Source organism: Eubalaena glacialis, chromosome 10 (assembly GCF_028564815.1).
Source record: "Eubalaena glacialis isolate mEubGla1 chromosome 10, mEubGla1.1.hap2.+ XY, whole genome shotgun sequence".
Taxonomy (NCBI): domain Eukaryota; kingdom Metazoa; phylum Chordata; class Mammalia; order Artiodactyla; family Balaenidae; genus Eubalaena; species Eubalaena glacialis.
Window position 1 is genome coordinate 7,985,507 of NC_083725.1, and position 27,172 is coordinate 8,012,678.

The 27,172-nt window shown below is 46.3% G+C and overlaps 2 protein-coding genes across 6 annotated transcripts in view; one reads left to right on the forward strand and one right to left on the reverse strand.

Annotated features, from left to right (window-relative positions):
* The window catches only part of CDON (cell adhesion associated, oncogene regulated), a 101,423-nt gene extending 86,476 nt beyond the window's left edge, over positions 1 to 14,947 (forward strand). For 4 of the 5 annotated variants that reach the window (XM_061203198.1, XM_061203202.1, XM_061203199.1 and 1 more), the window contains exons 19-20: positions 10,959 to 11,233; positions 11,837 to 14,947. In XM_061203198.1, coding sequence (XP_061059181.1) covers positions 10,959 to 11,233; positions 11,837 to 12,000 — 439 coding nt within the window. In that variant the 3' untranslated portion in view covers positions 12,001 to 14,947. Of the gene's footprint in view, positions 1 to 4,496; positions 4,639 to 9,363; positions 9,383 to 10,958; positions 11,234 to 11,836 lie in introns of those variants that run through there. The other variant, XR_009702341.1, reaches the window with a different exon arrangement.
* A 1,772-nt stretch (positions 14,948 to 16,719) lies between these two features.
* Positions 16,720 to 26,761, reverse strand: VSIG10L2 (V-set and immunoglobulin domain containing 10 like 2). The gene is given in 19 exon segments (XM_061203302.1): positions 16,720 to 16,817; positions 16,957 to 17,009; positions 17,098 to 17,125; positions 17,389 to 17,504; positions 18,202 to 18,357; positions 18,359 to 18,447; positions 18,450 to 18,475; positions 18,893 to 19,136; positions 19,138 to 19,181; positions 20,532 to 20,795; positions 21,039 to 21,041; positions 21,485 to 21,730; positions 22,280 to 22,555; positions 24,186 to 24,333; positions 24,335 to 24,471; positions 24,743 to 24,838; positions 24,841 to 24,987; positions 24,990 to 25,088; positions 26,680 to 26,761. Coding segments are annotated over 19 exon segments (2,352 nt in total).
* Positions 26,762 to 27,172: the final 411 nt, after the last annotated feature.

Below are 27,172 nucleotides of genomic sequence, written 5' to 3' on the forward strand. Positions count from 1 at the left end.
GAATGCCGGAATCCTCACAGGACTTAAAGAAGGCTAACGTGGCAGGAACCTAGTAAGCGAAAGGGTCAGAGGTAGAAGATGAGTGAAATCAGATGGTACGGAGCCATGGCGAGTCAGTGAAAGATTTTAAGTAAAAGAACATTGTGATAGAGCACTCCGGAGGATAGAATTTGGAGAATCCATTCGATGGCGCAGGAAAGGATGGAGGGGACCAGTTGGATGGCTGTGGCAGTAGTCCAGACGAGAAATAGTGCACTAAGATAGCTACAGTAGATACAGAGAGAAGTAGGTGGGTTGGAGAGATTTAGGAGGTGCAGTTTTTAAAAAAGACATGAGTAATTGTGTGAGGAGGCAGCAGAGGGGGAGGTGTCAAGGATGGTGTCCAGGTAATTGGATGCCGTCACTGAACGAGGAAACACTGCAGGAAAGAGCTTCTACCTGTCTACCCCTCACACACCTGGGAGTCATCCCCTTAGACCCCGGGGGTGCCTCATCAAACTCACCTTGACCCAGGGCAGCTGTCTTAGTCCACAGATGCCTGAGAACTGACGAAGGCCTTTCCACGTGGAATCTTGCCTGCACTGTGTCCTGCCACCCCAGTTTGTTTTTTTCTGCCTTCTTAGGTTTAAACTTGAATGTATTTCTTAGAGTGGGCTTTTAAGAAGCAAGTCATTGCCAACCTTAGGCCCCTTTTATCATCCTTCTATTTTAGTCATAGAAAAGTTTGCTTTTCTTGTCTAAACTGGCATATTGACATGCAGATTTGACAACAGATAAGAGGGGGGTGTGCACTCCAGCAATCTGTGGAGTTTTATTTGCTTCTAGGGCTTTTGTGGCATTTGTAGAAGACTGCCTGCCTCACTGGGTTCAGTCCATGTGAGCTTTTCAGGTTTGAGAGTAGCATGTAATAGCTCCCTATGAACAGCTGGAAAGAAGCATATTTACTGAGGCTTTTCAGGGAGACAGCCCCCTACACAAAAGACTCAACTGAGAGTCTTGGGCAATTTGGGCACTGCAAGAGTTAAACAGATTTTAATCAAATAAATCAATAGCTTTCTACCCACCTCCTCTCCTCAATTCAAAAAGCAGTAGTGCAGTTCTGGATATGTAATCAAATGGGGTTTGTCAGTTGCTTGGCTAGTTTAATGGGAAGGGATTGACATTAAATCTGGTCTGTTTACCATCAGTCTTGATAATTTGTAAGAGAGTAGAGAGGACACTGATGAAATTCACAGATGAACAAACTGAGAGGTCCCATCAGGAGGGAACAAAAAATTAACTTTAAGGGTCCTAGAGAGATTGGAAATGGGCAGGAAGTAGCCAAGTAAAAATCAGCTTGGAAAAATGTATATAATCCATCTGGGAAAAAAAGTACTATCTATACCTGGCTGATGGTCAAGAGGAGAAATAAAGGCTATTCGGAATAGTGCTTTAGAACACGTAGATATTATAAATGACCTCCAAGTTTTTACATAATGATCACCTTAAAAGTCTGTGTATTGTTGGGTTTGGGGGTGCTCTTTCACCAACTTGAAACCTTCCACTGCTGTCAGATATACTCAGGTAAAAATAGTGTCTAGAGATGAATACGAAAACATTTCATTATAGTAGTAGTTCTTTCAGACCTAGAGTTTGGTCTACCCAGTTGGTTTGTTAAGTATGAAAACAACTGCTTATCCAGGGCACCTAGACTCTTCCCTGCAGCAGGTTAATTTGTTATGACTAAACCCATCTATCCCTGTCTACTCAGCTACTTCAGAACTAGCCATAAAACCAAAGGAAGGAAACACGACAAAGCCTAAGATTTGGATTCTCTTCCATCTATGGTAATCAGCCTGATTCCCTAAGAAAAATATTGAAAGAACTATGTCTAATTTCTTTACTTGATCAGTACCTTCCTTTTGAGTTACATATCTCCCACTTTTGATATGGAGACCCAATCCTGTTGTCAGGGAGTCACATGGTTACACTGGTACTTTTGGTCTTTTATTTGTAGGATTGTGTGTGTGTGTGTGAACTTGCCATGTTCAGTAATGCACTCAGTCATTTATAGTCACCCAACATGTTGTTGGGTGACAGTCACCAAGAAACTAATTCCCAAAAGGAAGTTCCCACTGCAAGGCTTGGGTCACTGCAGCATCCAACAAAGAGTGTACGGTGAGAATGGAGAACCTTTATGGGCCCTGGAGGAATGTCATCAGGGTTCTGTTGCACAGTTACTGATGACTTCCCCAAAATAAGGGCTAAGTCAGCAAAATGACAGACACAGGGGCAAGAGGAAACAGCAGGGGTGAGCTGAATATTAAAACAAACCACCACCAAGATGAAACCATTTCAGAAGATGTTCATGAAGCACATTCACGAAAATAAGTATCACACATCCAAGAGGTTCATGGGTAGTTAGTCCCTGCCCTCCAGGGATAATCAAAAGAGGAAACTTAAGGCAAAATGTATATAATTATCTAATCAGAGTTATTCTGCACATAATCATGCTTAACAAATATTCAGCTGTGTAATCAGAAATGGGATACTTCTCTGCAAAATATTTTGGAGGTGCTATGTAGTTTTACTGGAATGTCCAAAATATGTTTAGTCAAATACTAAAGCAATGTATTCTTTCAAGAACAATCCTATGCTACTATTCCAATTTCTTATTTCCTAGTCTGTGCTATTCAGATTGTTGGTGAAAGAATATTTTATTTTTATGACACTATAATAGTCATTCTCCTATCTTACAGCTTGGTCAGACAGGCCTCTCCTGTTTACTAAAAGATATCTTAGTAATAAACTAACAGGTCCCAGACTACCTGAATTCTTGCAAAACAGCACAGATTTTTGTATGTGGCAAGATGCACAGAGTTCTATTTACTCAATGTTTTAAAATTAGGAAAAGTCATTTCGTTGAGCCAGAGACAACTCAGTGAAAACTTTCACCCCACTTTAAGCCAATAATAACTGCAGTTGAAAGATTGTTTGAGAAGCCTAAGATAGTAAAATTACAAGCTCTTTGTATCGTATAAGCTGTAAGATGTGCATTATAAGAGCATCTTAATGAATGTGATACATTTGCAGACACAGACATTTGCCCTTTTCTCTCTCTCACTTGTTATAGATTTGAGTCTCTTACATTTACGTGTATCCAGGTATTATTTTTGTGATTATCTGATTGCTTTAGAAACTTTAGGGACTTCCCTGGCAGTCCAGTGGTTAAGACTCTGTGCTTCCACTGCAGGGGGCATGGGTTCGATCCCTGGTCAGGGAATTAAGATCCCGCATGCCACGCAGCAAGGCAAAAATAAATAAATAAATAAAGCCACAGTTTTTTTTAAAAAAAGAAATTTTAATTAAACCGTTATCAGTAAAAGAATTGTTTCACATGTTATATACCTAATTATATTCAGAACAGGTATTATATTCCTTTTTTATCGACTGTGTCCTCTGTGCTTATATCTTAGCATGTAGCCCCCAAGTTGAAGCCATTTTTATGTCAACACATGTAGTCATCCAGAAATGAACTAAAAGTAAGGTGACTGAATTTTTTATATTTGGTTATCTACGTGGTTAATTACTGATGATTATGAGTTAGGGTTCGGCGTACTAGAAAATTTTAAATCAGTTTGGTTTATCATGTTGAAATTTGGGTTATAATCACGTTAACAGTCTAACTCAAATGACGATGTTACTACCAGAACCGCCCTGTTATTTGAGAGTCACAGTTCGGAATAAAAGTATGCACTGCTGTGATTTTCTATATCACTTACTTGAAAAATAGCTGCTAAAGAATATGTAATAGGAAATTGCACTTTTCTCTTGCTAAATATCTGTAATTTCTTTTAAAACGTATGTGTATTCTGCTTGTTAACTCCCAGCACATAAAACCAGGTGACAGTATCAGCTCTCTAATTACCATCCATTGTAGTTGGCCCTGGCTCTTCTGTCCTGACCATCCCTCGGTCCTGTCCCATCCATGTAGTTCACCTTCATTCTCACGAAAGTGCTCTACACGCAAACTGTTAGACTGCCCTTAGATTTCCTTTAAAAATCTCGTCCTTTGCTTTAAATTAAAGAAATGAGCAGGACAGAAAAGAAACTAAAAGGAACAAAACGACAGAAGAATTTAAGGCATCTTATTATCTGGTGAGTCTTCATTGTTTTATGTCAGCATTATGAAATTAAATTCATATTAGATCTATATAAGCCAATTATTAACTTGTAATATCTTGTGTTTAGGGAACTGCCCTGGTGTTTCAAATTCTGGCAAGTATATTTTTTTCCTACACCTTAACTTTACTTCTTTAAATGAAAACTTCTCTTTCTGACCTGATCCTCTTTTGTCTTTCAGGTTTCTAGCACCTTTGTATTACTTCCAGATTCCTGCAGAGAAATGGAACGTCAAGCCAGAAGCTCACTTAGTTTGTTTTACATCATGATTGGGGATTTCATTAAGTGCCTGACTGTGCTCCATTGTCTCACTAAGAGCTTTCTCTGCCACCTAGGACAGGCATTGCCCATCCTCCAGAAGACTGAATTTTAAGTCAGAGAACTTTGAAGCCAAGAAGTAGAAGAAAAACCGAACAACAGAGCTAGTATTGAACAAGGACAGAGATAACTACTATTGTGGTACAAAAATCTTAAGGGGTAAGTGTATGGTTCGTTCTCACTTTATTTTTTTGGCTGTGCCGAGCGGCATGTGGGACCTTAGTTTCCTGACCAGGGATCGAACCTGTGTCCCCTGCAGTGGAAGCATGAAGTCTTAACCACTGGACCGCCAGGGAAGTCCCATGGTTCATTCTCACTTTAATCTGCGTGTATTATCTTAGTTTTAGGTATGGTCTGTTATAAGGTATCTTGACCAATTAGTTTAACTGTTGCTCCTTGATAATAAATTTACTTGCTTACAGAAAAGGTTATTAAAAAAGTCTGATGTTCTAATGTTTATTATTTATTTATTCACCATTTTTGAGGTCATACGATATGCCATTTACTGTGTGCTTGGTGCTGGACATTATGATCTTAATTAGAGTCTAACATGCATTAGTACTTTTATTACTTCCTAGACAATAAAATACTTTAGAACATTTTAACTCCAGTTCCTTCCCCAGTGTTTTGTTATTTTTGTCGTGTGGTTTAATTCTATAAATATTTAAAATCCTTTACGACAATACAGTTACTGTTTTTTGCAGTTGATATTTAGTCACAATTCCCAACATTACCTTTGTTGCTATTCATCCCTTCTTTTTTTTTTTAACCAGTTTTTATTGGAGTATAGTTGATTTACAATGTTGTATTACTTTCAGGTGTACAGCAAAGTGAATCAGTTATACATGTACATATAACCACTCTTTTTTAGATTCTTTTCCCATATAGGTCATAACGGAGTATTGAGTAGAGTTCCCCGTGCTATACAGTAGGTTCTTATTAGTTATCTATTTTATATAGTGTAGTGTATATATTTCAGTCCCAATCTCCCAATTTATCCCAACCCCCCTTCTCCCCTTGATAACCGTAAGTTTGTCTTCTACATCTGTGACTCCATTTCTGTTTTGTAAATAAGTTCATTTGTACCATTTTTTTAGATTCCATATATAAGCAATGTCATATGATATTTGTCTTTCTCTGTCTGACTTACTTCACTCAATATGATGATCTCTAGGTCCATCTATGTCACTACAAATGTCATTATTTCATTCTTTTTTTATGGCTGAGTAATATTCCATTGTATATATGTACCACATCTTCTGTATCCATTCATCTGTTGATGGACATTTAGGTTGCTTCCATGTCCTGAAAGTTGTACGTAGTGCTGCAATAAACACTGAGGTGCATGTGTCTTTTTGAATTATGGTTTTCTCCAGGTATATGGCCAGGAGTGGGATTGCTGGATCATATGGTAGCTCTATTTTTAGTTTTTTAAGGAACCTCCATACTGTTCTCCACAGTGGCTGCACCAATTTACATTCCCACCAACAGTGTAGGAGGGTTCCCTTTTCTCCACACCCTCTCCCTCGTTTATTGTTTGTAGATTTTTCTGTATTTCTTCCTGTTGTCTGCTGGTACTCATTTTCCCTCAACTTGAAGAATTCCCTATAGTATTTCTTGTAGTACAGGTCTGAGGGTTACATATTCTCCCAGATTTTTTGTCTGGAAATGTCTTCAATTCATTTTCCTTTTCAAAGGGTATTTATTACTGTTCATTAAATTCTAGGTCGGCAGTTACTTTCTTTTTGTGCTTTAACATTGTCATTCCATTATTTTGTTGCTTCTATTGTTTCTGTTGAAGAATCATCTATACAGCTGTTGTTCCCTTTCAAGGTGATAATGTCTTTTTCTTCTGGCTGCTTTTATGATTTTCACTTTGTATTTTTGCTTCCAGCAGTTTAATTATTCACATTTGAAAGTATAATTTTCTTTGTATTTATTCTGCTTGGGGTTCACGAGCGTCTTAAATCTGTGGCTTGAACTTTCATCAGTTTTACAAAATTCTTAGCCTTTATCTCTCCAGATATAGCTTTTATCCCATTCTCTCTTTTCTGTCCTTCAGAGAGATTCCAACTTTACAGGCATACCTTGGAGATATCGAGGGTTTGGTTCCAGACCACTGCAATAAATTGAATATTGCAATAAAGTGAGTCACATGAATTTTTTGATTATGTCCAAAAAAATGTACATACCTTAATTTAAAAATACTTTATTGCTTAAAAAAATGCTCACCATCATCTGAGCCTTCAGTGAGTCATAATCGTTTCACTGGTGGAGGGTCTTGCCTCGATGTTGATGGCTGTTGACTGATCAGGGTGATGGTTGCTGAAGGCTGGAATAACTGTGGCAATTTCTTAATATAAGACAACAGTGTTTGTGGCACCTCAAAACAACTACAGTCAAAGGTCACTGATCACAGATCACCATAACAAATATAATAATAATGAAAAAGTTTGAAATATTTCGAGAGTTAACCAAAATGTATCACAGAGACAGAAGGGAGCAAACGCTGTTGGAAAAATGGCGCTGATCAACTTGCTTGACGCAGGGTTGCCACAAACCTTCAGTTTGTATAAAACGCGTTATCTGCGAAGTGTAATAAAGTGAAGCATAATAAAATGAGGTGTGCCTGCATATATTTTTGAGCTTTTTTCTATGCCTCGTATGCCTCTTAAGCTTCTTTCTATATTTTCCATCTTTTGTGTCTGTGCTTCAGTCTGAAGACCGTGCAGAGACACGCTTCATGTTCAGTAAACCTCTAGTCGTCTGTGTTCAATTTGGTCTTAACTCCATGAATTGAGTTCTTCGTTTAGGTATTCTACTTTTTAGTTTAGAAATTCCAAATAATAATTATTATTAGATTCTAAGTCTCTGTTAAAATTCTCCATCTTGTCACCTGTTTTCTTGAATATGTTCATCCAGTTCTTTTAAAATCTTTGTCTCCTAACTCAATATCTGCATCACTTAGTTTTCTCTTGTTTCTGTCTCCAGAAATGCCAGGTAATTTTTTATTGAATTCTGGACATTGCATATAAAAACTCACAGAGGCTCTGGAAGATGTTTTCTTGCCCCAGAAAGGATTTACTTTTGCTTTTGGCAGGCGGTTAGGCAAGGGGCAGATCATTTTAACCCAATTAGCGATTGAGCTGATTTAATGCTGAGTTTCAGTCTTTTTAAAAGCCTTGTCTATTCCTGCTTCACTGTTATTTTTACAACGTAACCCTTCAAGGGTCCCAATGAAAAGCCTGGAGTGTTTACTGGGCCTTTTCTCTTTGGTAGGCTCTGAACTCCAATTTCTGTCTTCCCAGCCCCAGGAAACGGCCAGAAGTTCTGCTCAGCTCCTTAGCCACTTCCTGCTTCACGTCTTAGTGTTTCATCCTGCACTGAACTGGGCAGATGCCTCGTGAGGAAAAGTGGTGCTGAAACTCACATTTACCTTCTTTCTGGAATCTCAGCCACTTAAGTGCTGGAGTAGCTCTCCGATGACTTTGACAGATTTAAACTAAAATTTCTCCATCTTTTTTAGTTGCCAAGTTGTTCTTGGCAGGAGAGTTGTTCTGATATAAACTAATCAGCCATAGCCAGAAGCCAGGAACTTAATTTTTAAGAATGATTTCCAGCAACTCATGGTAGCCATACAGATTCCCCTGACCAGAGATATTTATGGTTTTTTGAAATCAGAATCCTTCTTACTCTCTAATTCCACAATTGCCATCTAATGTAATTTCCTCAATTATAAGACACTTGAGTCTGAAATAGCATCGAAGAATACACACTGGTCTCTAGCTGGAATGTGGGAAGTACCCTGTTCTCATCAGCTATACATCTATAACCCATCTCAAAGTTGAGTGCTCCCAGTGTCTTTTATACCTTCTTGTATTACACTTACTACATTATATTGTAACCATTTGTTTACTTTTTCTCCTCTGCTAGACTGAGAGCTGGAACCTGTTGTATTTATCTTTATACTTTCAGTGTCTACCACAGTGTCTGACATTTAGAAAGTATCAGCAAATGGTTTTAGAATAAAGGGTTCTTCTAAGTAACGTTATTTATAGATATATCATATCTATTAAATTCTCATTAGTAGTAGTTTGAATGCAAAAAGATTTTTCCAGGAGTTCCCTGGCGCTCCAGTGGTTAGGACTCAGCGCTTTCACTGCCGTGGCCCCGGCTTCAATCCCTGGTAGGGGAACTAAGATCCTGTAAGCCATGCGGCACGGCCAAAAAAAAAAAAAAAAAAAAACAAGATTTTTCCCCTGGACTTGCCCCACATTTTGGGTGAGTTACCCTGTTTAGAGTCTGTGGATTCTCATGAATTGAATACATTCAGGGGGATTTTCAGGTTCCCTGGGTATTGAGACAGTGGAAGAGACTAATGAAAAAAGAGACTGATAACATGGACATTTTTAAATGGATGTCAAGAGATTCGTGTTCACCCTCGTCAGCGCCCCGGAAAAAAATTTTAAGTTCAGAGTAGAATAAAATGTACAGCAGACCAATAAGGAATGCCACGCTCTCCTGGAGTCATGATCTGTCCAGCACAGTGCTTTGATTCTGACTCCAACAAACTTTCTTCCACACCAGCGCTCCCTCCACTTTTGACTGCCTTAACACTTGCATGGGAACACAGATTTTCTTTCAATCAGGTATATATCTTTCCTGTATTATTAAAAGTTAAAATTACAGTCATATTAGATAATGCTGTAGTCAAATTATTCTGTGCAGATGAATACCTAACAGACATACTTTGCTTTCATGCCAGGTGACTGGTATCTGAATTCTACTAAGTGTATAGTGAATATATTTCTCTATTTGAAATTAAAGTTGGACTTATTTAAATTAAGGATTTGGTTTCCTGACAGATGTCTTATTCTCTTTCAGGTTCCGAGTCTTCATGCCTAGGATTTGGTATTTCTAATAACTTGAACCAACAGAAATGCTGGTAACAGTTGCATGGACTTCCTTTTACTGATTTTCTTACGCTCCAGAAACATACCATCCCATGTTAAAAGGATGGAAGTCCAAAGAATTCTTATCTTTATTCCCTAACATGCCTAGCTCCATCATACTACTGGTCAGTCCTGTGTGCTTCCTACCTAACAAACCCAGATCAAAGCCAAATGAAACGTCTTCTCCAGACTTTTCTCACTCCTAATTTTATAAATAAAAAATATTTTTATTTTATATATAAATACTTCTTAGATTCCAGTTTCTGTTAATGATGGACTAGCTTGATCATCCACAGGTAATAATGATGAAATTGGACAATCTGAAAGTATTGTAGAGTAACCAGAAACAGGCAGAAACTGAATAAATCTAACCTTGAAAGACAATGGGTGACATTTGTTTATGGGTTTTTGCCTGAGGGCATTCTCCAACCTTGGGTCAAGAACACAAACTGAAGGTGTTGAAGGATGGAGTTTGAGGCCAACAGAACAACCGGAAAATCAGAGGGAAAAATCCAGTAAAAAAAAATTACTATACATGTAAAGAAATAGGAAAATGTGATACTTACTCAAGGGAAAAAAATAGTCAATAGAAACAGACTCTGAGATGATCCAGATATCAATCACAACGAGTAGACAATGACTTTAAAGCAGCTGTTACAAATATGCTCAAGGACTTGAAGATATACACACAATGAATTCACATGGGGAATTTCATCTGAGAAATAGAAACAATTAAAAAGATCAAATGGAAATTCCAAAGCTGAAAAGTATAATTAACTGGAATGGAAAGTTCACTGATTGGGCTTAAAATCAGATTGGAGAAAACAGAAGTAAGAGTCAATGAACTGGAAGATCAATAGAAATTATCCAATCTGAAGAACAGGAAGGAAAAAAATTAGAGAAAACACATATCTTGGATGAAGGCAAGAAATAAAAGTAGGGCAGAATTGAAGTGAATGCTCAGTACTAATAAATTCTAGCAATTAATTCTGCAAAGAAAAAAATTGAAAAATAAAACCCGGATTTTGAGTGTCTAGTTCTTGTAGTGTTTTTTCCAAGAGTGAGAGGGAACATATCTGATTTCAAAACAGTGTGTTTTTGTTGGCTTTCGTAAGGTCATTTCTCTCATGTGGCCATAAGTTTCTTAGCTTTCTGTCCTCTTCCTCTTTTTTTCTTTCATTCCTTCCAGTGTGGATGGCCTTTTCCGTCTGTGTGCTATATTCTGGAGCTATTTAATTATGAAGACAACTTCTGACAGCGGACTAAGGCAAAGGAAACATGGGATAGGTCATCATATACAGTTCCATTCTTAATTGGTTTGCTTTTTGATGCATTCTCCCGTTGTATTTCACTTTAACTCTAATTTTTGATATTTCAAATCATAGTGAATCATTTAGTTATTTCTAAGCATCAATCTTCCTTAAGAATCTGTGAATACAAAATACCAAATGATATTTCAAAATGAGTGACTTTTAATTATTGATCCCTCTAGATACAATTCTATTTCTTTTGGTTTACCCTTTGTAGGTGTTTCACCAAAACCAACAGCACTTTGAGCAGCAGCCCCCTTCCTGTGGTCCCAGTGGTAGCACCTTATCCTCAGGATGGTTTGGAAATGAAGCCCCTCATTCACATGACGATGCCTGTATGTCTGGCTTCCACAGTCCCCGACTGTGGTCAGTCACCTGAGGAGGGCATCAAAGATGACAAGGCACGAAGACCTGCTCAGCACATTTGCTGTCAAGACAAAAGAAATGAGACCAACTCTGATTGTGTGGAAGTTGCAGCAGAGTTCAACAGAGGTACAGCAAGACATTATAAATCTTAAGTTTCTAGATAGTCTTCAGTTAACTAAGAACTGTATCAGGAAAGGTGATGCTTTCAGAATGTTCCCTCTGTGATCAACTCACGTATTTCTTAGATATTGGGTGGGGGGGTATTGGATACTTAAAAAAAAGTTGACTCGATAAAGAGTTCTTTGAAATTTTGTTATGCACACCATTCATCTCAGGTTGTTCATCCTGAGAACATTTTGGAAAATAAATCCAATTAGGCTTTGATTCAGTTTGTACCTGAAAGTAGACTTGCTAGAAGGATGCATTTTGTGATCCTGAGCTTTTTCATTTGAATTGATTCTGGAGTTGCAGCCTTTCTTTAAGATGGTAATTTTGGGGCTTTTAAGGGGTTTCCTTTAACCCTGAGATGAATTGTATAACTGTTCATGAGAGCTCAACTTTATTTTAAACCTTTTAAACCTACTGTCTCCCTCAAATTCAAACTAAACGTAACTGGGCTCTGATTTTGCTCATGATTCTTTCTTTATTGCTCAAGGTAATGTCTGTAGACTGCTTTGATAAAAATCAGCCTTTATCATTTCATAATGCTTCCAAACCTTTGTTTTTCAGGAGACAGCTGTGTGCCTTCAGAAACAGAGAACAAAATTTTAAGTTGGAATCCTCTTATTTTGCCACCTGTTTCAAAGGACTGCACTGAAAAGACACCATGGTCTCCTCCTGGCATTCCTGTAGACAGCCCTTCAGGGGTCCTTCAGCAATCCCAGGAAACCTGAGGATGTGGCAGTGCCTCGTCATGTTTCCACTTCAAGCCAGTAACTGCACAAAACAGGCCTGGGGATGGACTGTGTGAAGGACATTAATTCAATTCAGAGAAAAATCGTTATTTATTTTTTGTAGTAGTAATGTCATATGAATGTATCTTAAAATGTGTGCCCTTTTATATTATTTATGCCTTAAAAGTTTCCCTCCCTATTTCTTCCTCCCCCTCAGTAGTAAACAACCTGGTTTGGCATAGTTGTCAATCATATGAGAACAGTGGGATCATTCCACGTTGTCCAAGAGCCTCCACGACAGTAAGAGCCCCTCCTACAAGGATCCCACCTATTGGCTGACTCAGCTAAGAGAGAATTGCACAGGCCGTTGGAACTTTTCAGATGGAAAGCTGTCTTTCACTATCATGTCATCAGACTTTCTGAGAACATTTGTAGTCAACCACAGTTTTAGCCTGATGTTTGTAATAGCAGATGTCTTGTGAATTTGATGAGTGCCTTCCACAGAAGTGATAGTTGACCTGTAGACTGTCTGCACATGGGCACAAGTTATGTCCAGCTTTCTAGGCACTAATCACAAAGAGTGTCATGGACATGGTGGTGGTTAAGTCTGGTTGGGTTATTGCAGAAGGCAGAAAGGGAGCCAAGGCCAGAGAGAAAAAGAATGCCTACTAAAATTTAAAATTGCATTTGTTTATAACATGGTCACCATGGGGCTCTTTTTGACTGTTTCTAAGAGTAAGAGCAAAATAAGACTTTCTAGTAGTGACTGGAAGAGAAAGATCTGCATTTTAAGAAAAAAGGGAAGGTTCCAGGGGGACTATCTCGGCGGAAGCTCTCCCATTAGTATAGGATGTGTCATGGTGCCACAGCCCCTGAAAATCGATATTTTCTGATTTCCAGCTTGGGCAATACCTGGAAGATGGGAGTGTCCGAAAAGAATCTGGAGGTTTGAAGTTTCCAGACGTTTTTTCTGAACGTCATCGTCGTAACAGGCACCTTGATTAGCAGAGCTCATAAATCACAATTATTGCTGCCTCTGAGTGACAAGGACATTTGCAGCTGCCGTTGGAAGGCTTTTCTTCTCCACATCTAAAACAAAACAAAACAACACTCTAAGTGTATTTAATAGCTTGAGTCAAGCTTCATGGATCACTGCTCTTTTCTGGATTGTGCATCCCTTTGGGAAAGAAACAGATTCTACCTAAGAGTCAAGCAATTCCAGCATAAGTGGAAAAATTTTACAGTTTCCCAACAATTGCAGTGAAATAGACTAGAATACTGTACTAATCGACTTTCTATATAAATGCATCAATATCCCCTTACATATGTCTATATACTTTATAAATAGAACTGTTAGTGGAATGTGCGTTGTGAGCTGGGTCACTATGCAAGGATTACTTTGAGTAGAATGTAGTGGATATAATTTCATAGTCGGGTATCAGGGATGCTGCAGAGTCAAGTTCTCCATTCCAGACGTCCATGCCTGTAGTATACTGGATTTATTCTTCATGTTGCTTAGATGCAGTTAGCTTTGGAGGGGGATAGCTGTGTCCCTCACTTCTGTGGCTAGCAAAGGACAAAGTCCTAGCACACAGAACATAAAGACATACCCTGTGTTTGCCAGTCAAGTTACGGCAATACAGTCACAAAGGGAGTTTTAGAAAACTGGGGAGTAAATGTTTGTAGGCAGTCATTTTGATTCAGGAAACAGAGGTGTATTAGCATGAGCCTTAGGTCATAAACTGCTTTTAAAGATTGACTTTGAATATGGGATTTGTCCACTAGGAAGAGAAAACAACTTTACCTTTAGGGCAATCTCATTGTGGACTGCTTTATTTATATTATTAGTAACGCTGTTTTAAGTGTTATCCCTTTTATTGTATTTTATTTATAAAAAAATGCCTTTATATATTGAGATATATAAATATAAATATATATATAATTGCCTTCATGTTTAGGAGTTATGAGTGCTCTCTAACCATGAGTTGTTCTGAACTTTTAGCCCTGCACAGTCACCCAAAACAGTCCTACCTAATGTCACTTGCCAGGAAGTCAGAGGAAAGTACAGCGTGGGCGATGGCTCTAACATTTGTGAAGTAACTGCTGTGTACCAGGCACTGTGCTGGTGCTTGTGACTGCTATCTCAAATCTTACTGTTAAGACACATCTACAAAGTAGGTGGTAAAGTCCCCAGGTCACACAGGTGAGCCACAGAGCCTGCATTTGAACTTATCTGGAGCTGTAATCTGAGCTCCTTCCGTTCTTCCATACTGCTTTCCGAAAGCATCGTGGTTCACTCTCCTGATGGAACTGGTCCAGTTCTGTAAGCCCTGGTCCGCCCCGCCATGGGATTCCTCGGATGCTCTAACTCCACAACTAGAGAAGCTGCCTCTGTCCTCCATGGGCAGAGCTCTGAGCTTATTGCCTGGTCTTCCCGGAGCCCTCATTTCTCTCCATGACCCCCCTCACTACCAGCCCCGCACAGGAATTTGACCTTCTCTCAGCGTAATAGTGATCCTGTAATCCGTCAGGCCTCTTCGTGTTCCTTCTCCTCTTAGAATTCGCTGTGAGTCTTTGTTTTAGCATAAAACTGCCCCCACTCCTACTATATAATTTCACTAGCTCCTTTTTTTCCTTCTTTTGGTTATGCACTGATCGTCTGGTGATGGGTGCTCTACAAGATGTAAGTGAAATGGCAATGTTTTAAACCTTTTGAAGTGGTCTTTAGAAAAAGCATCTCTTTCTGGGTTTTGTTTTTGTTGAATGAGTCCTCGAGGACCAATACATCCTTACTAAGCCGATTGTGATGCAAATCTCATTCCAGCTACAGTACTGCCAAGAAGTTAACTTTATAACTGAATTTCATCTGTGTTGCTCTCTTTTAAAGCAATGACTTTTAAGATGCATGTTTTTGTATCATATTGAAAAGTATGTTTTATTTTCCTTAAAGTGGTAATATTATGTTTGAAATTGTACATATTTTAAATGATGTAGCTTTGACAGGTTTTATTTTGTCGATTTGATTTTATATTAAAAGAGAATGCTGCTTTCATGTAGCGTAGCATGTGAAGATGGGGATCCTCTGATTGCTCCCTGTTTGTGTAAAGCTGCTTATAGCCTGTGATTGGGGTGGGTGTACATCTCACTCTGACATTTTTCGGACCCCTGTCCTCCCCTGAAAATCCCCTATGCACATCCCAGAGCCCAGTGAGTTAATCCATTCTGTTCTGACTGCAGAGATCCAGGCCCTGAAGGAAAAAGATCCAGGACAGGTATTTTATGGGAGGCTGGGAAAATACGTGCACCAAGGAGCTCTGTCGAAGCAGGCAGACTCCCTTAGGGGAACTCGGTATTTCTTTGGAAGGAAGCAAGAAGTGGGAGAGAAGCAGCAGGAGGAGAGTGAGGAAGAGGGGTCCCTTCTGAGACCTCACCTATTTTTACCGTTTACCTAGAGCCATGTCCCTATGAACCCCAGGGTCGAAATTTAGTCTCAAGAAGCAGCTTTGCTTTACTGCCCTGAAAAACTCAAAGTGTCTGGGCTGCTTAGACCAGAAAGCCAAGAGGGACTTTTGCATGGGGTGAGGCCTTGTTCTGTTGTATTCCCCAGATTTAAAAGAGCCTTCCTTGAACCTCAGCCCCCGTCCTGAGAGCTGTGAGGGAACTTGAAACCCCTCTTCTAATAAAGTCTGAATCTGTGAGAACCTAAGGAGAGCTTAGTTTCTGTCAGTTTTCCGTCTCCTCTCAGGCGCCACTTTCCTGATTCCTGGCAGGATCATCCCTTGGCTCTCTTGCTGTTTCTTCTCATCTGAGTCCCCTGCGGAGGCAGCTCTGAACAAGCATGCATTTGTGTTTCACCCAGATGTCAGACACACGCTTGGAGTCAGTGAGTCATGCTGGCGGCTGACAGAGTGTGACTTTGGCTCGCCCGGGTCCCCTCTCAGCCAGCTCCCCAAGCCTGGTGGCAAGAGCCCTGTCCCGTCTTGTTGGCACGGACTCCGGGGTCTAGCAACTGTGAGGCCCTTTGACCACGACAGGCTCGGTGCTATTCCTACATGAAAGGTGAAAGGGAGACAAAGGCCCTGGGCACCTGGCTCTGCTACCAGCCCTGATTCAGCTGGTCCTACAGTAGAAGCTTGTGTTCTTGGGGAAGGAACTTGGGATGTGGAAAGAACTAGACGAGCACATCTCTTGCTAGAGTTGAATGAAGGGCACACACGCCTGCAGATCTTGCTTCCCATCTCCTAGCTTCCCCCCCGGTAGGGAAACCTGGGGCCCAGCTGAAGCCAGGTCAGCCTTTCCCTGTGGGAGCTGCAATCGGAATAATCCTCCACTGGTGAGAGCATCACGTGTGATTTATCAAGGGATTTCTCAGTTCACGGACCTGGTGTGGAAGCAGGCAGCTCGCTCCTACGGCACCAGACACTGTTCCCAGCACCGTGGTTCTCACTTGCCCTCAGACAGCCGGTTGGTCTTCTCCCCAGTCGTGTGTCTTCCTCGTCTTTCCACCTCTGTCTGCCACAAGCTGGGCCAAGACTCGTCTCATTCAAGTCATTTAAAGGCCCTGCAGTTGAGCCTCGTGCTGGTTGTAAAAGCCGGATATTCAGTGGGAAGGGGTAGCTGGGGTCTTAGCTACCTTGGCTTTAACACTCAGTATGACCGAGGGGATGTTCCCATCCCCACCTTCTCCCCTAAGCGTGCTGGCACCTTCCCCTTGAGGCCTCACGGTGTGGCAGTCACTGTGATGGTGACGTTTACTGGAGCCTCCGTGGATTCTTGTGCAGGATCCGAACCTGGGGTGGTGGGTGGTGGTTCAGTGCCTACAAAGAACAGACACAAGCAAAGGAGACAGAGATGCCCTGGGGGTGCCCCAGATTGTTCCCAGAGGACAAGAGAGACTAAACATCACGCATGAAACTCAGGACTGTTTCCTGGCTTTGGGGATAAAATCGAGCTTACCTGTCATTGCCTCAGGGCCACCTCTTGAACCCCGATATTGGTGACTTTGCTCCCTGAGGGTGAAGTGTGAGAGTAAAGTTAGTGACAATTACACTCTCCCAGCCTTCCTGACCTCCAGAATGACTGGGCTTCCATACTCACCTGGGAACAAGCAACCACCCAAGGCCGGTAGGAAGAAAAGGAAGAGGTGCGTTTCTTGAGCAACCAGCATAGGTCTCGGGAGAATAACCCTCCCTTCCCCGAGACTCAGGAACCCAAAAGGGGGTGGCCCTAGATGCCCGAGGTTGGGGGTTGGAGCCCTGATGGACATCTAGCATTGGGGAGAGGTCACAACTAAGGAAGAGCCTAGATTCCTTGCCCAGGGGAGTCTACATCTCATGGGGCCACCTTACGGGGTCAAGCAACCCTGCCCTTGAGCTTCCCACTCACAGGGGAAGGTGTCCAGGTGCCGGGCAGCATACTGGAACACCAGCAGAGAGGCCACCGTTGCCACTACCATTCCTGTGCCTGCCGCATCCAGCACTGCAGGATAGGTGCTGAAGGGGGGGATCCGCCAGGAGGGGTTGCACGGGATAGGTTCAGAGCCGCTGCTGAACTTGGCAACAGTGGCTTACAGGGTACCAAGCAGGCTGTGCCCTGCTCATCCGGTTCCCCCTCCACATGCGGTGGGTGATCAAGAGCAAGCCTTGACGCAGAGAATCTGGAGACCAGGTCTCTCCCCAGGAAAGAGATGCTCTGCGTGCCTGTATTCTTGAGGTTTCGAGTCCCCAGCCAAGTCCCCTATATCTGGCACGGGAGGCAGCAGGCCAGTTATCTCGGCAGCCTGGGGCTGAAGGAAAGGATGCCTTAACGTAAGGCATTCCCAGGATGGAGAAAGGGCAGCAGGAAGCCAAGAGGCCACCTCTGTCCCAGGAGGTGAGACTGAGGCGCAGAGTCGGGCCCCCATCCTTATTTAATCACCAGCACGTGCACCTCCCCTTTCCCTATTTCTTCTGATTCAAGCGCACTGTGGCTCCCACCCCTAAGCCTGGGCCTCCAGAACCTCCCCGGGAGGGGAGGGAGGGGAGAGACAGCAGTGGGGGTCACCTGAGGGGAGGGTGCAGAAGAGGACAGAGGCTGGGGGTGGAGGGACTCAGGAGGAAGGAAGCGAAGGGACAGAGTCGGGGATGCCGTGGGGACAGGAAGATGCCTCCGGGTTCGGTTCGGTGGAGCAAAGCTGGGTCGCTCCACGGCGCTAGCCTTACGGCACCTGGTGTCTTCACCTCAGAGGGGTGTCCAGCTGTGCGGTGATTCAGAGCCAGGACGTGGAAGGCGTAGAGGACCCCCGGGTCCAAGCCCCCCGGCCGCCGGCCCCTGCTCTCCGGCTCGATGTCACCAGCTGCGGTCTCCCAAGCCCCAGGAAAGAGACGCTCTGCGTGGCCCCGGGCCTCGGACGGCCCATGGCAGCTGCACCTCGCTCTGGCGTCTCCCGCAGGTCAGGCGGCTGACGGTGAGGTGACGTTGGGGGTAGCTGGGTATCCTGGGGTGAGGGTGGGGACACACAGGCGTGCGCGCGCCTACCAACAACCATGTGCGCGCGCGCATGCTTATTACGGTTTTGCTGAGAAAAGCTGGTGACGTGCAGATCGGGGTTGTAGCGCTGACCACGTCCGTGTACTTTTAGTCTGTGTTACCCTAGACCTACACACTGGCCTCAGTTTCCTCCTCTATAAATGGAGGAACAGGAGATTACTCTGACTGCGTGGAGTTCTGTTTGCCTGAACTCCAGTGCATCCGATTCACGTTCACGTGGGGCTTGTGCTTTTTCAGGGCCTGTGTCTGAGAAAGATAACGCCTCCGAGTTTTGGAGCAGGGAATCCCTGTGCCCTTCCACCTAAAGGGCAATGGCTGGAGGTTCCCCATCCCCCTCTCCACACACACGCCACCCCTCACTCACTCAGCACCTGCAGCAGGATGCTGCGACTGCTGTTGCCCAAGGCATTTCAGGCCTTGCACTGGTAGGTGCCACTGTGGCGTGCTGGGTGGGCATCCCGGACACTCGGGCGCAGCTGGGCACCCTCAGGGTGCAGCATGAACCCCGAAGTGCCTGGTTCCACCTGCCGTTGCTGGAGTCCCAGCCAGAGGAGCTGGGCAGGTGGCGTGCCCGCCAGGAGGGCACATCCCAGCCAGGCGTCTCCCCCCCTCCAGCGCTGACACCCGGGGCTCAGCCACTGCCAGCTGTGGGGCTTCCACAGGGACAGAGAGGGTAAGGCTAGAAGGTGCCCCCTGTGTCTGGGCTAGTGGAGAGGCTTGGAGGTGAGGCGCTGGCTGGCAGTGGAGGGGATGGTGGGGGACAGAGGAGACGGGGCCTGTGGGGTTGACAGTGAAGCCTGTCATGGCCCGGTCTGCCTCCTCTTACAGGCTCTCATTCTATGCCGAATTCCTGTCACCATCTGCTCCAGGCTTTACTGATAGCAGCTGTGTTCCTCGATGCTCCTCTCCCACCCGATCCCAGAGCAGCTCCTACAGGTGGGGCCCCTGCCCTATTCACATCTGCATTAAGCACCTCCTCCTAGCACATGGCAAAGGGCCTCCTTCCCCCTAAAGGCCCACAACCTCTCCACCAGGGCACAGGACTGGGCCCGTAGCAGGTGCTCAGTTTTTATGGACTGACTCCTAAAGACCCAGGGTTTCAGGTGTCCGTGACTCTCCTATGATGGAATTTCCAGTCCCGAGACTAAGAAGGGAAGGAAATATTTTGAGTGGTGGACCTCCGTGAAAACATTCTAATCACCCAACGTTTGGAGACCAAGATATGAATCATTTTGTGAGAATTGTTCTATGTGACAGCTCTGCTGCTTGCTTTTCTGAAATTTTTACTTCAATATTTAATTCTTTTTTTCTTGAGTTGGCAATAAATAGGACTGCCAGGGCCAGACGAAGACAGAGAAAGAAATCAGACCAAAAACGAATAGAGGGAGTGGGAGAGGCAGAGAGAGACCTCTGGCACCTGAAACATTAATGCAAGTCAACAATATAGTCAGGCACATCTCATGCAAATTGATGCAAATGAGGGTGACAGAATCCCTCATGGTCTAGATGGTGCTGTCCAGTAATGGCTCCCCCCTCCAAACACACTTGTGCCTATTTAGCACTTGAAATGTGGCCAGTCCGCATTGAGATGTGCTGTCACTATAAATACACACACCAGATTTTGAAGACGGCATGAAAAAAAAAGAATGTAAAATATCTCATTAATAATTTTATTATTACATGTTGAAATGATAATATATTGGATATATCAAGCTAAATAAAATGTTTCACTGTTTCTTTTTACTTTTTTAAGTGTGGCTCCTAGAAAATTTTAAATTATATATATATATGGCTCACATTATATTTTTATTGGACAACACAGACCTAGACCACGCCCCCTGATTGTATGGATCAAACAATTTGAGTCCCTGGGAGGTGAGGTGACACAGTGTCTTGACTTACTTTGCATCCCAGCACAGCTGTCCCCCAGAGCCCCTCATCCTGATTCCAAAGGGCTGCTGTTCCCACCCCGCCCCAGGACCTAGTCTCCCGCCCCCACTCACCTAGCTGGAGCCGGCAGAGGGCGTCGGGGACCCCGAGTGGGTGAATGCCCAGGCATGTGAACTCTCTGCCAGCCAGGTCGTCCTGGGCCTGGAGGAGGTGGGCGGCCAGTGAGGAGCGGCTGCTGGTACCCGAGGTCGGCTGCCGTCCATCAGACCAGCTCGGCACAGCAGGGCGCTCACCTCCAGGCCGCTCACAGCTCAGCATGAGGAACTGGTCTCTGATTGTGGCCATGGTCCAGCAGGTGGGACTCCGGAGGGGCTCCCCTAGGTAGGGAATAACGGCTCGGCATGGCCCTACAGGAGGAGGAATGGCCGGCAGGCCTACCCATCCTTCCCTCCTTCATTTACTGTTTCACTCACTCATTCCTCCATGTACACAGTCACTCAATCATTCATTCATTCGCCATTTATTGAGGGCCGACCATGTGCCAGGGAAATAGTGGGAACAGACGCTAAGCAAACAATTGCAATACAATCTGATGAGTGCTAGAGTATAGGTAGAAAGACAAACTCTCTGGGGCTTCAGGGAGGAGGACTTTGAAGACAGGATGACATGTAAACTTGGTCTTGGTAGACGGGTAGGAGTTTCCAAGGCAGAGAGAAAGCTAAAGGCATATTTCAAGACCAACATGCAATCATAGAGCAGTGGAAGTGAAGTGTAAGGTCGATGAGCGCCTCCCTGGAGGCTGGGAGATGGTAAGGAGGGTGTCGCAGGGCTCTAAGCCTGGACTGAGGAGCACAGGGCACAGTGTGGGTGGAGACCGGGACTGGAGAGGAGAGAAAAGCTGGGAGGTGGGGACTGAGGAAGTGCTGTCACCTCCTCGTTACACGGCAAGTCCTGGAGCTTGTGGTCTGGAGCCCCTCCCAGGGCCCCAGGGTCCCACTGGTCCGGCCCCTGCCCACTCCTCTGCCTGGAATGGCAGAGCCCTGCTGTCTCCTGCATCCACTCACACGGCGTGACCCACAGAGGGCAGGCAGAGCCGGGGCTGGGTGCTGGCTGGTGCAGGTGAAGACACTGCCGCTGGGGAGCTGGGTGGCCGCGTGACTCCAGGCGACATTGCTGAGGGCAGCAGGGCCAGTTCCCTGGGGCCCGTCCCACTGCAGCTGGGCAGCCGGAAGCCCCGCAGGCCAGGCGCAGACCAGAGTCAGTGCCCCAAGGATGGGGAGTACAGTACAGGAGGGCTGCCCCTCAGGGGCATCTGGGTGGAGAAGCAGGCCCCAAGGCAGCGCACTGCAGCCCCCGGGCCCGGCTGGGAGCCTGGAGGCCAGAGGTGTCAAGGGTAAAGGAAATAGGGAGAAGTGGGTGAGCGGGGAAAGAGCGATCCCTCTGAGGGGCTGGTGAGGAAAAGGCTGAGCCCTCCGGTCAAAGGCAGGGGCTGGGGGAGGGGCGGGTGTTCAGAGTCCCTGAGGAATCCCAGAGGCCCCACTGGGAGGTCTCCCACCTCCCGTCCTCTGCTCTGCCCCAGCCACTTTGCCTCACTGGCATTACCCTTCTCTGGCCTCAGTCCAGCCCCCAGGGCCATGGGAAGAATCCCTCGGGGAGGGGTCTATATAGGGTCTTCCCCTCTTCCCGCCCCTTCCCACGGTTTTCCTCACCTCTCCCCCCACCCCCCGACCCCCGCTCTGCGGCCCCATCCAGTTCCCCAGACCTCCTTCCCCCTCACCTTGCACACCAGGGCCCCTGGACCCTGCCAGAGCACGGGACCCTGGGGGCTCCAACCGTGAGCGGCCCCTCGGCACACACTCACAGTAGATGGTGCGCTGGCCGCTGCTCTGTGCGCGGGTGTCCGGGCAGCCGCTGCGGGCCGGGCAGGTGTATAGGCCTGTGTGAGCGCGGCCGGCACCGACGACGATGTAGGTGGGTCCAGCATGGCCCTGAGTGTGGTCACGGAGCCACACACAGCGGCTGGGGGCGCTGGCTGCAGCCAGGCAGCTCAGGGTCACCCCTTCCATTTCACTGGCCCCAAACCCCTCCTCACTGAAGCCCAGCAGCTCCACGGGGATCACAGGACCGTCTGGACCATCTGGAGGGCAAGGAAGGCTTGTCACACCTCCCAGCCTTCATTCCTTCATTCACTCATATAGTCTTCGCTGAATTCACTCACCATCCAGTGAGCGTGTATTACGTACCAACTGTGTCGAGTACTGTGCGAAGGTCCCCAGGAACTCAGGGTGCAGGGACCATCGGCATAGTCCAATGTAGGCGATCAGGGTCTGTGGAGGGGAGCACCCCAGGCTGGGGGAGCTCAGGAGGGGCAGGTGTGACCGTGAGGGCTTCCCTGAGGGACTAGTGGCTGAATTGGGGTAGGGGGATGGGCAAGAGCTGGCTACCCAGAAAAGAGGCAGGGTGCCCAGTCCTTCCCATTTGTCTGGGATTGAGAGGTTTCTTGGGACTGAGGTGGTTGGTCCCTTTAGACCGGAGAGGGAGGAAAACGGGGTGGGAAGATGCCCTGAGCATGCTCCCAGCAGCCAGCCCTCCTCACACCTTTGGGTCACTGCCTTCCCCTGTCTCCTGTGCCCTCCTCTCCCTGACTCACACAGAGGACTGAACCTTCTGCCTGCTTCATTCTGCTCCTACCTCTTTCCCAAGAACTGCTCACCTGTCTCCTCCACAGTCCTCAGTTCACAGTTTGCACAGACCACCATCCTCGGTGGACATCGTTAGGCAGAGCCCTAGCTCCTTAAATCCTCTAGACCAGCACTGTCCAATAGGTAGACGTGTGCCACAGATGTGTTAAATTTTCCAAATCTTAAAAAGGAAAAATAACCAAACCCAACCAAGCAAAAAAACACCAATAGGTTTTAACAATTTTAATAATATTTTTGGTTTAACCAAACACATGCAGAATATTATAGTTTCAAGTTACAATCAATATAAAAAGTATTGATGAGCCCATATATGTATATTAGATTAAGTCTTCAAAATCTAGTGTGCATTTTATACTCAGAGCACATCTCAGTTAGGTTCAGCCACATCCCAGATGATCAAAGTCATGCAAGTGGCTACCCTGCTGGACAGGGCAGCTCTAGACTATGCTAATATTTATCTTTCACATGAGCCACTGATTTCATTTTTAAATTTAAAAAATTTTTTTGAAAAAATTTTTAGAATTTAATTAGCTTCATGTGTTCTCCTCTTCACTGAAATAACTATTCTAGTCTTTTGTCCACTTTTGTATGGATTGCTGCTTCTTCCTCACTGGTTGTTTTGGAGATCTTTATGTCTTCTGAAAAGTAATCCTTTGTTTGCTATGCGTGCTTGCTTTCAAAAGAAGCTTCTGATTTCTAACTTCAGCTTCTCAGCCTCAGACTTAGCACCAAATTGTCACCCTCTCTTCCCACTGTGGCCCCCTCCCTGTTTCTTCAGGGTTCAGTCGGTCAAAGGTAGACTTTCTGAGCCACCCCTGAAATTATGGGTAAAATTGTGACTATGAACGTATGCACATTTTCCTGGTAAGAGGGGCCCATGACCTTGAAAAGGTGAAAACCCCTTGTACTAGAGCCATGTTTGGCACCAATAGGTACAATGCCTTGAGCTCCTGCCTACTGGAGCCTCTTGGAGGGCTAAGGGCCCTGAGGTGTGTCAAGAGGCCAAGCCCAGGTGGGTAGGTGGGTGCAAGCCCTGACCCCTCCCCTAAGACCATTCTGACTCACAGATAATATCCAGGAAGGCTCCATCACTGCTCAGCCAGTTGATGGCGTTGTGGGCAGTGCACGTGTACCAGCCCAGGTGTGTCCGATTGACTGGGTCCAGCTGGATCAGATGCTTCGTGACCCCTACCAGGGCCTCTCCAGGGCCTCTCCAGGGCCTCGGGTGCCTGATGCTACCAGGCAAAGGTCACAGGCTCTGTGACCTCCCACACCGCACATGTGGCCACCACGGAGGTCCCCTCCACTGGGGACAGGTCACTCAGCTGCACCTGAGGCTTTGATACGGGCACTGGCCAAAGGAAGGAGAGGCCCTGTGTTTGTTATCACAGAGCCGGGTCATGCCCAGCTGTGTCCAGCAGCCCAGCGCTTGCTGGCAGGGTTTGGCCTACCCACTGGGCCCTGAGCATCCCTTCCTCATGATCCCAGGTTTCCCCACTACCTGGAGGAGGGCCCCGTAGAACCCAAGCCCAGCAGAACACAATGGGAAACACATGCAAATAGATGCAAAGCAGCATGCAACACAGCTCAAGCCAGCCTGGGTCCCTGGCCAGGCCCCTCACCCAGCACGGCCAGAGCGAGGGAGGAGTAGGTGGTGTGGAGCTGGCCTCCGGCCTCGCGTCGGGCCTGGCACAGGAAGTGGCCGTGGGCCCCCTTCCCAGCTCCCCCAGCACCAGGCTGCTGTTCTGCAGACTCACGGCCCCCAGAGCCAACGCCCCGGCCTCCACCTTAGACTCCACTCTGTTGGTGATGGCCACAGGCTGCGGAATCAGTGGGCCCAGGGGGGCGAAGCTCCAGAAGACCACCGGGGGGCGGGCCGGGAGCCACAGGCCAGCTCCACGGAGCCGCCCCGCACTCCTTGGATGGAGGGGGCCTCCTCTGGTACTCCTGGGGTTGCCTGGGGCTGCCCTGGAGACAGAGGCAACACAGGCTATCTGGGCAGTTCTGGGGTCCCCTGCTCCCCGTCCTTGCCCAGAATCTCTGTTACTGGTCTGCAGGGTGGGCTGGCTGGGCAGGGTTTGATAAGGCAGCATAAACCCTTTTGGAGTTGGCGGGCAAGAGACGGTTTCTGAGGGAGCCCACGGAGCTTCCTGTCTGACTGTGTTGTAGAAGTGGGTGGGGTGGGACCCTGGAGCAGAGGTTCCCATCAGACCTTTTGGAAAGCTTGATAAAAATATAGATTCCTGGGCTTCATCCCAGAACTGAGTCAGAATCCCCTGGGTTGGGGTGGGGGGAGGGGTCAGGGCCCAGGAATCTGTATTTTAAGAAGCATCCAGAAGTCAATCTGATGATCAGCCAGACAATGACTCCTGAGACTCAGGAGATGTACGTGGCCACTGGCAGTTCAGGCCCCAGAGATCTCTGAGTAAGGATCCCAGGGGGATTCCAGACCCGCTGCAGCAAAAGGAAGACGACCCCAGCCTGCCGTCAGCACATCGAGCACCCATTCGTCAACTGTTAATTATGGAGCACCTGCTCCAGGCCAGGCACGGGCTACGGTGACAAATGAGCCACTCATCCCCGCCCCCATGGAGTTTCCAGTCTCCCAGGGAGTCAGGCAGTAAACAGTCATCATGGGCAAGGCAGGCCAGCGGGCGTACTTTCCTGCTCGGGGCCCAGCATGGAACCCCAGGGCCTGCCTGAGCACCTGTTCTTCTGTCCCTTGTGGTCCGCACACTGTAAAGAGCCTCAGCAAACTTAAGAAAATAAGTGCGTCGGAGGACAACCGAGCCGCAGGGCTCATTCACACTAGCTTCCGTTGACCGAGTGCCCCCCTGTGCCGTGCCCTGCACTGGACTCTTCCCCTGCATCACCTACTGATCGTAACTGTAACGACAATAACATCCCTCCAGACTCTGAAACATGAAATCACTTCATCTAGAACCACACAGTAGGTGGAGGAGCTGGGATTGGAGCCCCGGTCTAACTCCCAACTTCAGATTCTCCCTGCCGCTGTCCCCGCAGCTTCCCCAGAGAGAGAAGGGGAGGAGACCAGCATGGAGTTGGAGGGAAGGGATCAAAGGCAAGATTCTAATGTTCAACTGATCAAGAAAGACATGTAGGGGCTTCCCTGGTGGTTCAGTGGTTAAGACTCCGAGCTACCACTGCAGGGAACGCGGGTTCGACCCCTGGTCAGGGAACTAAGATCCCACATGCCACAAGGCACAGCTAAAAAAAAAAAGAAAGAAAGAAAGAAAAAAGAAAGACATTTAACCCAGAAACTGGTTCTTTCCAACCTCATGGACCCTGCTTTGGCCCACGCTACCAGCATCTCCCACCTAGACTATTTCAAAGGTCTCCCCACTGTTCCCAGCTCCCTGAAAACTGTCAGCTTTGGAGGGAACTTTCTGAAACCCGGATCTGACCATGTCACTCCATGCTTACACCCTGACAGCGGCCCTCAGCATAAGCTCTTATGGCTTCTTAAGGTAAAGCAGAGTGCTCTCTGTGCTCTGGCCCTGCCTACCCACCGGCACAGAGTGGCCCGAGCATCACTCACCTGAGGTCCCTGGATGCAGAAGGCAGAGGGGTGCCAGCTGCAGGAGGCTAAGTGGTCTGCTCAGGGCCCTCTGACCCACCATGGCCCCATCTCCCTGGGTGGCTGCCCCTTCGAGGTTCCTGCCTGGCTCTTGGGCTCCCTGGAAGCCCAGCCCTGGAAGAATGGGGGGTCTGGCTCAGGTTGCCAACATGGGCCCTCCCGACACCTCCACCCCTGATCTCCTGTTACCCTCACTGTCCCGATTACGGGTGAATTATTTACCAGATGATTCACTCCATCCATAATGCAGAGTAGAGGAGGGCAAGACCAGGCTGGAGCAGACCTAGCGGAGGACGCTGTGCTCTCTGAACTTTGATTTTAATGATATTATGAGATTAGAGAGCTGAGCACGGAGGTGAAAAAGGCCCCAACCTCATCAAGTCCAACCACCTGCCCAATGCAGGACCCCCGTGTGCAGCCCTCCAGACCATGGGGATCAGGAGGTCCAGACACG